This window comes from Gopherus flavomarginatus, chromosome 21, assembly GCF_025201925.1.
Source record: "Gopherus flavomarginatus isolate rGopFla2 chromosome 21, rGopFla2.mat.asm, whole genome shotgun sequence".
Taxonomy (NCBI): domain Eukaryota; kingdom Metazoa; phylum Chordata; order Testudines; family Testudinidae; genus Gopherus; species Gopherus flavomarginatus.
In genome coordinates, this window is record NC_066637.1 from 6,576,342 (window position 1) to 6,589,325 (window position 12,984).

The 12,984-nt window shown below is 46.0% G+C and overlaps 1 protein-coding gene across 2 annotated transcripts in view; it reads left to right on the top strand.

Annotated features, from left to right (window-relative positions):
- GNB1 (G protein subunit beta 1) overlaps positions 1 to 12,984 on the top strand; it is an 85,142-nt gene that overhangs the window by 64,148 nt on the left and 8,010 nt on the right. For both annotated transcript variants that reach the window (XM_050931658.1, XM_050931657.1), the window contains exons 7-9: positions 8,081 to 8,147; positions 11,712 to 11,913; positions 12,510 to 12,726. In XM_050931658.1, the coding sequence (XP_050787615.1) occupies positions 8,081 to 8,147; positions 11,712 to 11,913; positions 12,510 to 12,726 (486 nt within the window). The remainder of the gene's footprint in view (positions 1 to 8,080; positions 8,148 to 11,711; positions 11,914 to 12,509; positions 12,727 to 12,984) is intronic.

Consider the following 12,984-nt stretch of genomic DNA (forward strand, 5'->3'; position numbering starts at 1 on the left):
AAGAGTAGCCCTGCCCTTTATTCGTACGATTCAGGCAAACGCCGATACCATCTGGCAATCTCCAGCCTCTATTCCGCCCACGGCCAGGGGAGATGAGCGGAAGTACATGGTACCCTTGAAAGGGTACGAGTATCTGTACGTACACCCTCCTCCCTGGTCGTGCAATTGGTTAACAAGAGGGAGCGCCATGGCCAGCAAGCTTCTGCTCCAAAATCCAAGGAGGCTAGGCACATGAACTTATTGGGCCGCAAGGTATACTCTGCTGGAGGCCTCCAACTCAAGGTGGTGAACCAGCAAGCCCTGCTTAGCCGATACAACTACAACACCTGGACGGCGGTGGGCAAATTCACGGAGCTAGTTCCCCAAGACTCCTGCCAGGAGTTTGCAGCCCTCTTGGAGGAAGGAAAGAAGGTGGCAAGAACCTCTCTCCAAGCCTTACTGGACGCGGCCAACTCAGCAGCCAGAACTCTGGCCTCAGGAGTGGCCATGAGGAGAATATCATGGCTTCAGGAGTCAGGCCTCCCACCTGAGTTTCAACAGACTGTACAAGACTTGCCCTTTGAGGGCCAAGGCCTATTTTCTGAAAAGACTAACCCTAGGCTGCAGAGCCTAAAGGACAACAGGGTGATCATGTGCTCGCTGGGAATGCACACCCTGGTGACTCAGTGCAGGTCCTTCCGTCCTCAGCCTCAGCACGCTTACCACCCGCCTAGGCCGCGACAGACTTCGGGAGAAGACGCAGCCGGGGGAATCGCAGAAGGCAGTCTGGGCCCCAAAGGGGTCAAAATCAGCCCCCCCACCACCACCCACAGGACCCAAACTGAACTTTTGAAGGGACGCCCAAGGACGGCATACTAGTTCTTTCCCAGGATCCTTTTCCTCCTTTTTACAACCACCTCTCCCATTTCCTCCCTGCGTGGGCCCAACTCACATTGGAGTGTTAGGTCCTATGCAAGGTAGAATTGGGATATCGCCTCCAATTTATTCCCCCCACCCCATCCTTGTCCCTCTTCAGGGACCCCTCTCATGAGCAATTCCTCTTGCTAGAGGTAGGGACGCTCCTAACCATGAGAGCTATAGAGGAGGTACCGAAAGACTCGAGGGGCAAGGGTTTTTATTCCCGCTATTTCCTAATCCCCAAAGCAAAGGGGGGGTCTGAGACCTATTCTAGACCTGCGAGGACTCAACAAATTCATTATAAAGTTGAAGTTCCACATGGTATCCCTGGGGACCATCATCCCGTCCTTGGATCCCAGAGACTGGTATGCCGCCCTTGATATGAAGGATGCGTATTTTCACATGGCTATTTACCCACCATACAGACAGTACCTTCGTTTTGTGGTCAACCATCAACATTTTCAATTTATGGTCCTTCCGTTTGGCCTTTCTGCGGTCCCACGAGTATTCACAAAATGCATGGCTGTAGTCGCCGCCTCCCTCCGTCGTCATTGAGTACACCTCTTCCCGTATCTCGACGATTGGCTCATTCGAGGGACCTCCAAGACACAAGTCACCTGTCATGTGGGCATCATCAAGGACCTATTCAGGCAAGTAGGCCTGATGATCAATGTAGAAAAATCCACTCTGGTTCCCACTCAGAGAATAGACTTCATTGGGGCCATCCCGGACTCCACTCTAGCCAGAGCCTGCTTACCACGGCCCTGGTTTCAGGCGATGGTATCAATTATCCAAGGCCTGCAAAACTTCCCAGCAACTTCGGCTCGCACTTGTCTCGGCCTCCTAGGTCACATGGTGGCCTGCACGTTCGTGACCAAACACGCCAGACTACGCCTCCGTCCCCTTCAAACTTGGCTCAACTCAGTATACCACCCGGGCAGAGACAGCATAGACATGATCCTCACGATCCCCCCGAGCATCATACACTCCCTGAACTGGTGGCTGTCGCCTGTCCTGGTCTGCGCAGGGATGCCTTTCCACCTGCCTCAACCTTCAGTGGCCGTGACCACAGACGCGTCATCTCTGGGTTGGGGAGCCCACCTCGAGGATCTCCGCTCTCAAGGCCTTTGGGCAGCTCAAGAACTGACCTTGCACATCAATGTACGGGAGCTGAGCGCAGTCCGCCTCGTGTGCCGGGCGTTTCAAGGGCATATACAAGGCCATTGTGTCTCAGTGTTCACAGACAACACAGCAGCCATGTTTTACATAAATAAGCAGGGCGGCGCACGTTCCTCCCCCCTTTGTCAGGAAGCCATCCTGCTCTGGGACTTTTGCATAGCCCACTCGATCGACCTGGTAGCGTCTTTTCTCCCAGGGATTCAGAACACTTTGGTGGATCACCTCAGCAGATCCTTCCTGTCTCACGAGCGGTCGATTTTGTCCAGACATTATCCATTCTGTTTTCCAGAAGTGGAGTTCTCCCCGCATAGACCTCTTTGCCTCCGCAAGAACAGGAAATGCCATGTGTTCTGCTCCTTCCAGGGTCACTCCCTGGGCTCCCTATCAGACGCATTCCTGATAGTGTGGACGAGCCATCTCCTTTATGCCTTTCCACCATTCCCGCTGGTCCACAGAGTCTTGCTCAAGCTCCACAGAGACAAAGCCGATCTGATCTTGATCGCTCCAGCGTGGCCAAGGCAACACTGGTACACTATGTTGCTCGACCTCTCGCTGGCCAACCCAATCCCCTACCTCTTTGGCCGGATCTCATAACTCAGGACCACGGCAGACTTCACCACCCAGACCTGCAGTCTCTTCACCTTACAGCATGGTTACTGCATGGTTAAGCCTGTCCAAGTTATGCTGCTCTGCCTCGGTACAACAAGTACTCCTGGGTAGTAGGAAACCTTCCACTAGGTTAACGTATCTGGCCAAGTGGAGGCGTTTCTCCTGCTGGTGCGAGCAGCGTAACGCTGTTCCTACCGAGGCTCCGGTTCCTACCATCTTGGACTACCTCTGGTCCCTAAAACAACACAGCCTAGCGGTTTCATCAATAAAGGTGCACTTGGCGTCCATCTCTGCCTTCCACCCGGGGAGAACGGCCACTCGGTCTTCTCTCACCCCATGGTTTCGAGGTTCCTCAAGAGCTTGGAACGTTTATACCCACAGGTCCACCGCCCCGCCCCAACCTGGGACCTCAACCTAGTTCTAGCCAAACTTATGGCTGCTCCCTTTGAGCCGCTGGCAACCTGCTCGCTGCTGTACCTGTCCTGGAAGACAGCATTCCTCATAGCCATTACATCAGCAAGATGAGTCTCTGAACTTCGGGCTCTCACGGTCAATCCCCTGTATACAGTGTTTCACAAGGACAAGGTACAGCTGCGACCACATCCAGCCTTCCTCCCTAAAGTGGTATCAGCCTTCCATATCAATTCAAGATATCTTCCTTCCGATCTTCTTCCCGAAGCCACATTCATCACGCCGAGAGCAGCAACTGCACTCCCTAGACATCCGTAGGGCTCTCGCATTTTATATCAAGCGAACAAAGCCCTTTCGTAAAAGACCCCATCTCTTCATCGCGGTAGCAGATCGAATGAAGGGCCTACCTGTCTCCTCCCAGAGGATTTCATCTTGGGTGAAGTCATGCACCCGCACCTGCTATGACTTGGCTCATGTTCCGATGAGCCACCTCACCGCACATTCTACTAGGGCTTACGCTTCATCTGCTGCCTTCCTGGCTCATGTACCCATCCAGAAGATATGTCATGCAGCTACCTGGTCCTCGGTCCACACCTTTGCGTCACATTACGTATTTGTACAACTGTCTAGAGATGACGCGGCATTTGGCTCAGCAGTTCTACATTCTGTGACATCTCACTCCAACCCCACCGCCTAGGTAAGGCTTGGGAGTCACCTAATTGGAATCAATATGAGCAAGAACTCGAAGAAGAAAAGACAGTTACTCACCTTTGTAACTGTTGTTCTTCGAGATGTGTTGCTCATATCCATTCCAAACTCACCCTCCTTCCCCTCTGTTGGAGTAGCCGGCAAGAAGGAACTGAAGGGCCGTTGGGTCGGCAGGGATATATATTCACCACCATAACGGCGCCACTCCAGGGGGCGACCCAGCCAACTCACCGAATGTTACTAGGGTAAATATCTTCCGGCGAATGTGCGCGCAGCGCGCACACACCTAATTGGAATGGATATGAGCAACACATCTCGAAGAACAGCAGTTACAAAGGTGAGTAATCGTCTAATGTATCTTAGCTGTTCAGTGACGTCCTTTAGAGATGGCCCTGTAAATTAGTAAGATCACTAAAATGTGGTATGTGGGTTCATGGCAGGGTGAATGTGGTCTCTACAGAGGGTGAAAGACTACTATATTGTAGAGGGCTAGAAAGGGTGCATCAAAAGAGGTGATTGGTTTATTTGTTAGTGTGAAATCTTAGAGGGTCAGTTTTAATTAACTGCTCTTCTAGTGCAGGGTTAAGCAAGGCTGATGCAATAAACTGTTATTGGGGGTGACATCTGGTTCTGGACCTGGCGGTGAGTGAGGACAGACACGGATGGATTTTAAGCAGTAGGCTGCAACTCTGTTATACTTAACGGAAGGGAGGGATACTACCTTCCTAGTCACTTGTATTTTAAATGGTTCCAATGCAGAGGTTACAGGGCTCCTCCCATATAATCCAGAACTCAAGGTAGACTTTCCTTGGCCTATCCCTAGGACTCAGCTTGCTCTTCTGAATCTGACCGTCACCTCTTCCGAAGGATAAAGATCGGACTAAAAGGGGGGGACCTTACTCCACAAAGACCATAGTTCTCCCCCTATCCCATGAGCACAAGGCCCCTCAGCAAAATCCCAGGCCTTTGACTTCTGGGACCCATTCCTTTTAGCCTTCTAACTGCACTGGAAACCGGCTGAAAGTTGCAACAAACTAACTTCTCTGCCAAATACTATCATGAATTACTAAATCCTCTTCCTGTTTAACCTGACGATGCATGGAGAATGCTCAGAGGGAGGTGAAAAAATCCCCCAGGCCTATGCTAATTTGATCACAACAGGAAGAAAAACATTTCTTCCTGACCCCTACACAAGTGATCAGTAAGACCTGCAGCATCTGCAAAAAGAGTTATTTGAGTGCTTGCTCATGTTGATTCCAATAAGTGTGTGCGCCCCATGTGCACAGTTGTCAGAAGGCTTCCTCAGGTTCGTGGTAAACTGCAACCATTACCAATTTACAGTCCTCCCCTTTGGGCTGTCAGCAGCCTCACAAGTATTTACCAAATGTATGTCACTTGTAGCTGCTGTCTTCCTATGCCAAAGGCAGGTACAGGTATTTCTGTACCTTGGCGATTTGGCTGCTCAGGGATGGTCCAGGGACCAAGTGGAGTGCCAGGTCACCTTTGTAAGATCCATCTTCAACAGACTGGGTCTCGTGCTCAACAAACGCAAATCAGCTCTATCCCCGATGCGGAGAATAGAGTTTATCGGAGCAATGCTGAACTCAGGTCAGGGTATCCCTGCCGGAGGCTCAGTTTCGGACAATGACAGAAATTATGTAAAGCTTCAAGCGGTACCCCACCACCACAGCAAGGAATTGCTTGAAGCTCCTTGGCCACATAGCAGCATGTACATATGTGGTACAGCACGCCAGGCTGAGGCTCGAGCCTGGCTGGCATCAGCCTATCGGCCAGGGCACAACAGTCTGGACAAGGTGTTCACCCTCCCAGCACCAGTTCTTGACTTTTTCCACTGGTGGCTCAAGCCATAGGAGGGATGTGAGGGAGTCCTCTTCGCCAAGCCCCAGCCGTTCATGTCCCTAGTGACGGGCGTCAGCGCTGGGATGAGGTGCTCACCTGGGAGACCTTCAAGCCCAAGGTCTCTGGTTGCAAAACAAGCTCTCACTCCACATCAATGTCAAGGAGCTGAGAGCAGTCTGCCTGGCATGCCAGATCTTCCAGGCCCACTTGCAAGGGAAGTGCACAGGGGTGTTGATGGACAACCCAACTGCGATGTTTTATGTAAACAAGCAGGGTGGAGTTTGTTGCTCTCCCCTATGTCAGGAAGCCCTCAAGCTGTGGGACTTCTGCATAGCCCACTCTATTCAGCTGGAAGAATTCTGTCTCCCAGGTTCCCAGAACAAATTGGCGGACTATCTCAGCAGATCCTTCCATAATAATGAGTGTCTATCCAACTGGATGTAGTACACAACATTTTCCAGAGGTAAGGAGTTTCCCAAATCAACCTGTTTGCCACGAAGAGCAACAGAAAATGCCCTCAGTTCTGTTCCTTCTAGTATCACAGTCCAGTCTCCCTCACAGATGCGTTCCTTCTCCACCTCTGGATGGACTAGCTGTTGTTTGCTTTCCCACCATTTCTACTTGTCCATAACGTTCTGCTCAAGATCTGCAGGAACAAGGCTGCAGTAATACTGGTGGCACCAGCCTGGCCTCTCCAACACTGGTATATCACACTCCTGGAGCTGTCTGTGGATGCTCCAATCTCATTGCCCCTGCTTCCGGACCTGATCATCCAAGACCATGGTCGTCTTCATCGTCCCGATCTCGAGTCTCTTCACTTCACTGCTTGAAAGCATCATGGCTAAACCCGATGGAGCTGATGTGTTCTGAGCCCGTTAAGGAGGTCCTGCAGGGCAGCAGGAAACCTTCCACTGGGACTACCTACCTGGCCAAGTGGAAAAGGCTTGCAATTTGGTGTTCTCAGGGTTGCGCTCTCTCAGTGCAGGCACCCATACTGTTCACCTTAGATTACCTACTGCACTTAAAACAGCAGGGCCTTTCTGTATTAGTGCTTAGTGTCCACATGGAAGCCATTTTGGCCTTCCACCTGGGAGCGGCTGGCCATTCAGTCTTCGCCAGCCTGATGGTCAGTTGTTACCTGAAAGGTCTGGATAGGCTATACCTGCAGGTTAAGCAACCAGTCCTGGCATGGAATCTCAACATGGTCCTCTCCAGACTAATGGGACCCCTGGTGACTTGTTCATTGCTCTGCCTTTCATGGAAGGTGGCCTTCCTAGTCACCATTACATCAGCAAGGAGACTCTCGGAGCTTAAAGCCCTAACTTCCTATCCCCCTTACACCATTATTTTTATAAAGACAAGGTGCAGCTTAGGCCTCATCCAACCTTTCTCCCAAAGGTTGTGTCCCTAAGCCTCATGCAGGTAGTAGAGAGCTGCTGAAATAAAGCAAAAAGAGGCACTCCATTGTTTGAGCTAGGATTTAAATTAATGAAAAAGGAGAGCAAGAGATGAGTCAGCTCCCTTCCTCCTCTGGCTGGTTAATGAATGGGTAAAGCCTTTGGAGGAGGGGCCATCCCTGCATGCCTCAGGGAGTGCTCTCCCTCTTTCTTCTGGGGTTCTTCTAGTCACAGCTGGTCCCAAAGAGAGCAGCTTCCCCCTAGAGAAGAGTTAGATTGATCCAAGTAATGTCATGAGGACTTGTTACCCTTGTGTATAAGGCCACCAGTTTCCTCTCTTTATGTTGTCTTAGTACAAGATGGATATCTTCTCATACTCTCTTCTGCTTGGACTGTGAATCCTTGTGATACTCACTCATAGCCCAGGTTGTCCCAAATAAGAACTATGAGAATTTTCAACCCTAGTCTTATGTGAAAGAGTATCATCTGTTCGTTTAGGTCTCTTTTTCTTTAATAACCAAATGGACTTTGTGTTTTTCTAGTGTTCGTTTTACTCTTTGCTTGGATAAGCAGATCAGCAAACATTAGATTGGTGTAAGATTCAGTCTGTAAATTAAAGTGGTCCTTAACCAATTACTCTGATCAGTACTACTTGTGGAATTTCTGACTCTTCTTAATGGTTCCTGTCTGAGTGTATCTACACAGCAGTCAAAGGTGTGACTGAAGCACGTGTTAGACATACTCTAGTTAGCCATGTACCGGTGTCAATGAAGCCAGAATTAGTAAAAGCTATATACAAGCCCACCTGGGGCCCAGGTTATGGTCTTGGGCAGCTATCCCAGGCTGCTGCAGTTTGATTGCTATCTGAGTTATGTCTATATGTGCTGCAGTCACATCTCTGACTGCAGTGTAGACATGCCCAGTATGTGCAGGAGAGGAGGCTTCACTACATGACCAACTCAATCTGAAAAGTAGACAAGAATTTGCGGCTTTGTTCAGCCATGTGTTACTTTTTGCAGGTTACTTGTCGTGCTGCCGTTTCCTGGATGATAATCAAATTGTTACGAGCTCTGGAGACACCACTTGGTAAGCAGTCAAATTGTAATGTTTGTACTAATGGCTGCATATTCAAAAATACAGATAATATATTGGGGGGAACTTGTCATAACACTTAGTAATAGCAATAGTGTTAAAGTGCTGTATGAATCCTATGTAAGCAATCTTTGGTATAGAATTCTCATAGGACACATGGATAAAAACCTCTAATGGCTTGCAATTTAGGATAAATAACACACAAATGGAAATACTGCTGTTAAGCTTTACAAACTATGCTTTTGAATATCCCCTTTTTAAATAAAATGCATTGGGTGTGTGAAAAGCCAGACTTTGAATTTTTTCCTTTGCATTTGTCAGACCATGGCTTTTCTTACCATTTAGGTGCTTGACAGACCCCATGGGCTAAGTAATTTCCATCATTGATGTTTTTTATTAACATCTCTAATAAAAAGAAGGCAATATTTTTAAAATGTAAAACTCTGTACGCACGGTCTATAAGAGCTCATCCAGAGCAATTATGGCTCACTGAGGAAAGAATTAAAGTTTCAAAAATATGGATTTTGACACATTCTGGAGCTATAACTTTAAACAAGCCTCTTGTAGCAACAGTTAGTTATGAACCAGTGTCTGATCAGAGGAAATAGCCGCCTTCCCCCCCGCCCCCCGGAATGGTAATGTCTGTTTAATTGTCTCGTATACTTTTTAAAAATCCATTATCAAATTATTGAGGAGAGAACTTGATGTATACAGGCAGTAGAGAGTCACAATTAGTGCATGTTTTACAGTTGATTTTATGCCAGTGCCATTTAATAAACCTCCAACATTTTGCACTTCTTTTTTGCGTTCTGTTACTGTTGGTTGTTTCAATCTGAATAGCTTTCAGAATGTCTTTTTAAAAAGTTAGCACAAGTGAATTTTAAAGGAATATCACTAAACATTTAACAAAACATTTAATTCCAAAACTAAAAATTTCAGTCTTTGAAAAATATTCTTATTTTGTGGTCCACTGGCTTAATATAAACATAATCTTCTGTTGTAATTTGTATGCTCCATAGTCCATTTTCAGAGATCAGCTAAAACACTTAAGGAGTCGTCTGTAGAGCATTTGCTTCTAGAGATTATGCTCTAGTCCAGTGGCTCTCAAACTTTTTTACTGGTGATCCTTTTCACAAAGCAAGTCTCTGATCATGACTCGCCCCCCCCCCCCCAAATCAATTAAAAACACTTTTTTATATATTTAACACCATTATAAATGCTGGAGGCAAAGGGGATTTGGGGTGGAGGTTGACAGCTCACAACCCTCCATGTAATAACCTTGTGACCCCCTGACCCCCAGTTTGAGAACCCCTGCTCTAGTCTTACTAGCAAAGAAATCTTGTTTTTATGAGCGATACTTTTAATGTAGTTTTAGCTCTTCTGCCATAACCAACAAAAGAAAAAACTCGTTTAGGTTACAGATCTATAGAATAAGGCTTAACAAGACTCAGGATATTCAGCAAATTCAGTGTGTGTTCTGTTCTTACACTGATTTGTTACTTAAGATGGATTTAATTTTAATCCATCAGAACTGGAAAGGTAATGTTAGATTCCCCCAAAGTTAGCTCTGTTACTTGACTTGCACAGCATTTCTGTGCTGCTTGTAGTGCGGCCTGTTTAAATGCCTGCTTAACCAATCAATATTCATTTTACCAAAATATTAAATGTAAACCAAAAAATTCACATGTTGAATGAATAAATCTTAAAGGGAAAATAGTAGTACATCCACTAGGCAGCAGTACTTGAGGTGATTATTTTGAAGTCTTCCTGAGGGTACGTCCAGACTACCTGCTGTATCAGTGGGTAGTGATCAATTTATCAGGGATCAATATATCGCGTCTCATCTAGACGCGATATATCGATCCCCGAACGTGCTCCCCGTCGACTCTGAAACTCCACGAGAGCAAGCAACGGTAGCAAGATGGATGTTGTTTGTACATGAATGATCCTTTTTAAATACACCAAGAATTGCTAAAGTGATACTCTTTTTGTACAATATTATAGACTCATAGACTCTAGGACTGGAAGGGACCTCGAGAGGTCATCGAGTCCAGTCCCCTGCCCTCATGGCAGGACCAAATACTGTCTAGACCATCCCTAATAGACATTTATCTAACCTACTCTTAAATATCTCCAGAGATGGAGATTCCACAACTTCCCTAGGCAATCTATTCCAGTGTTTAACTACCCTGACACTTAGGAACTTTTTCCTAATGTCCAACCTAAATCTCCTTTGCTGCAGTTTAAGCCCATTGCTTCTTGTTCTATCATTGGAGGCTAAGGTGAACAAGTTTTCTCCCTCCTCCTGATGACACCCTTTTAGATATTATTATATAGGTTTTAGTAGGTTTTGACTGTTGCATGTAATATTTTTCAAAGTCCAGGTAGGGTGTTGAGTACACAAATTCTGGCCTTCTCTTATAGCTTAGCCACTGGCAAGGGATTCCTTTGTGTCTTGTTCTTTATGCATATGCATTTCTGGAACACAAGTGGTTCATAATGAAAGCTGGTTCTATTAAGAAAAAAACTTCTGCTTTTGTGCTAATGGTTCCCTTCAGTTGTGGAAGGAGGAAGCCAGTAGTCTCCTTCCTCTAAGCCTGCACTTTCCTAGAATGGGGAACTAAAGAGGAGACGGACATGGAGGGCGTGATGTTATCTAGATGCAAATGGATTAGGGCTGGAACACTAAGCAAAATTTCATATCATAGTTGGAACTGACTAGTGAAGGCTGATTCAGAATTAATTACCGAACGTGTGGTTTACATAGCCAGGGAACCCCAAAACACAAAATTAGCTTCTGCACTGGCTCTAAGCCAAAGCTTAATGTACATTGTGCTCACCTGCTGGGAAAGAGAACAGACAAGTTAAATCTTTCTTCTAAATATCTCTGGAAAGTCTGCTGCTTTTGTGGATGATGCAGTCAGTATTTCATCCCCTTTTTTTATACCCTATGATTGTCACTGTGGTGATCTTGCTGTCAATGGAAAAGTGTGGGCACTGACAGCCATGAGGCAGCAGTGAATTATTCTGGCTGAATTATACACCCTCAAAAAGCCGCTTTTTAAAATGAATGGAAACACTGACTCAAGCTTAACTATAGCAGCGATAGTGGGTGCTATTCTAAAACAGCTCTACACTAGTGTTAGAACGCTGCCATGTTACAGAACTCCATGTGTCAACAATGATGAACATTAGTCACTTTGCTCACTTTATATTGCTGGTAATCCAGCCAAGAAGCTGATCCTCTGTTAGCAGAAATATGTGGCTCCATCTGAAAGTACTGGTGCCTTTTTAAGGCAAAGACTGAGAGCTTGCATATGATATACCAAAATATCTCAAAGAAGAGCATCATCTTCCCATATACTTTGGGATTAATTTTTCCCTTTTTATCTTAAATACAAAAATTAAACCATAGAAAACAAGTGACAAACCAGCCAAGTCCGGGCTAACCAGCCCTGTCTGACATTCTAGTAAGGTACTGTGAGACTTATTTTAAAAAATGAATTTTATTTGATGATTCTAATTTTTGTCATTTTGTCGCTTCCCCCTTCCGTCAAGCGCCCTTTGGGATATTGAAACTGGCCAGCAGACGACCACATTTACTGGACACACCGGGGATGTCATGAGTTTGTCCCTGGCTCCTGATGCCAGGTGTTTTGTTTCTGGTGCCTGTGATGCCTCTGCCAAACTGTGGGACGTTAGAGAAGGAATGTGTCGGCAAACATTCACTGGCCACGAGTCAGACATCAATGCCATCTGTGTGCGTATGAACTCCGAATTGGGGGGGATGGGATTTAAGTTCATGATATATACTCTGCAGTCAGCTGTTAAATACTAACAGATAGTGCATCCTGGAATATTACAGCATAGTTTTTCCAAAACAAAGCGTTTTCCACAGTTGACAAAACTACATTCAATTTGTTGTATGGCATAAAGTTTATTGTAGTAAATGACAAGTTGTTAGGTGCTTAAATAGTATGTTACTAAAGTTTTTTTTGATAGTAATACTTATTATTTCATCTTCAGAAGGCTTTAAAAACATTAGTGCCATGTGATGGAGATAAGGTACTTTTAGCTCCTCTTTACAGCTAGGGAAACAAACAGGCAAAGGGATGTGGCAAAGAACACAAAAGGAGTCAAACCAAGCTAGGAGTAGATCTTTAGTTCCTAACTCTCAATTCTGTGCATATGGCGACTGGCCTGCATGAGTACTCCAAAGTACCAAATGAAAATGGTCTAGCATGTTTTGTACTATCTAAGATTTCATAGTAGTTGTCCAAATGGAAAAAGCCCTGTTCCCAAAAGCTGCAAAACGCAAATTATCTTATACTATAATATCTTTGTTTTGTTTTAAAGTTCTTCCCAAATGGCAATGCATTTGCCACAGGTTCAGATGATGCCACATGCAGGCTCTTTGATCTTCGTGCTGACCAGGAGCTTATGGTTTATTCACATGACAACATTATCTGCGGCATCACCTCTGTAGCATTCTCCAAAAGTGGACGTCTCCTCTTAGCTGGTTATGATGACTTTAACTGCAATGTCTGGGACACGCTGAAAGCTGATAGAGCAGGTAAATAGTTTGTGCATTAGGTTTTAAATACTATCAACTGCACCTAAAGGGGTGACCTATTGACAGTCCTTAATCAAACATTAGCACAGTGCTGTTAGCCTGCTGTTATTAACTCAGTGATGTGGTCTGCTGTGAGATCACCCTAGGTGAAGGTATTTTACCTGTGTTGTCAACATGCTCTAGTTTTGTAAATGTTAGTGAAGAATATGGGGTTTCTGAGAACAGAGAGCTACCCTCTGCAAACGGAACTTTATAATG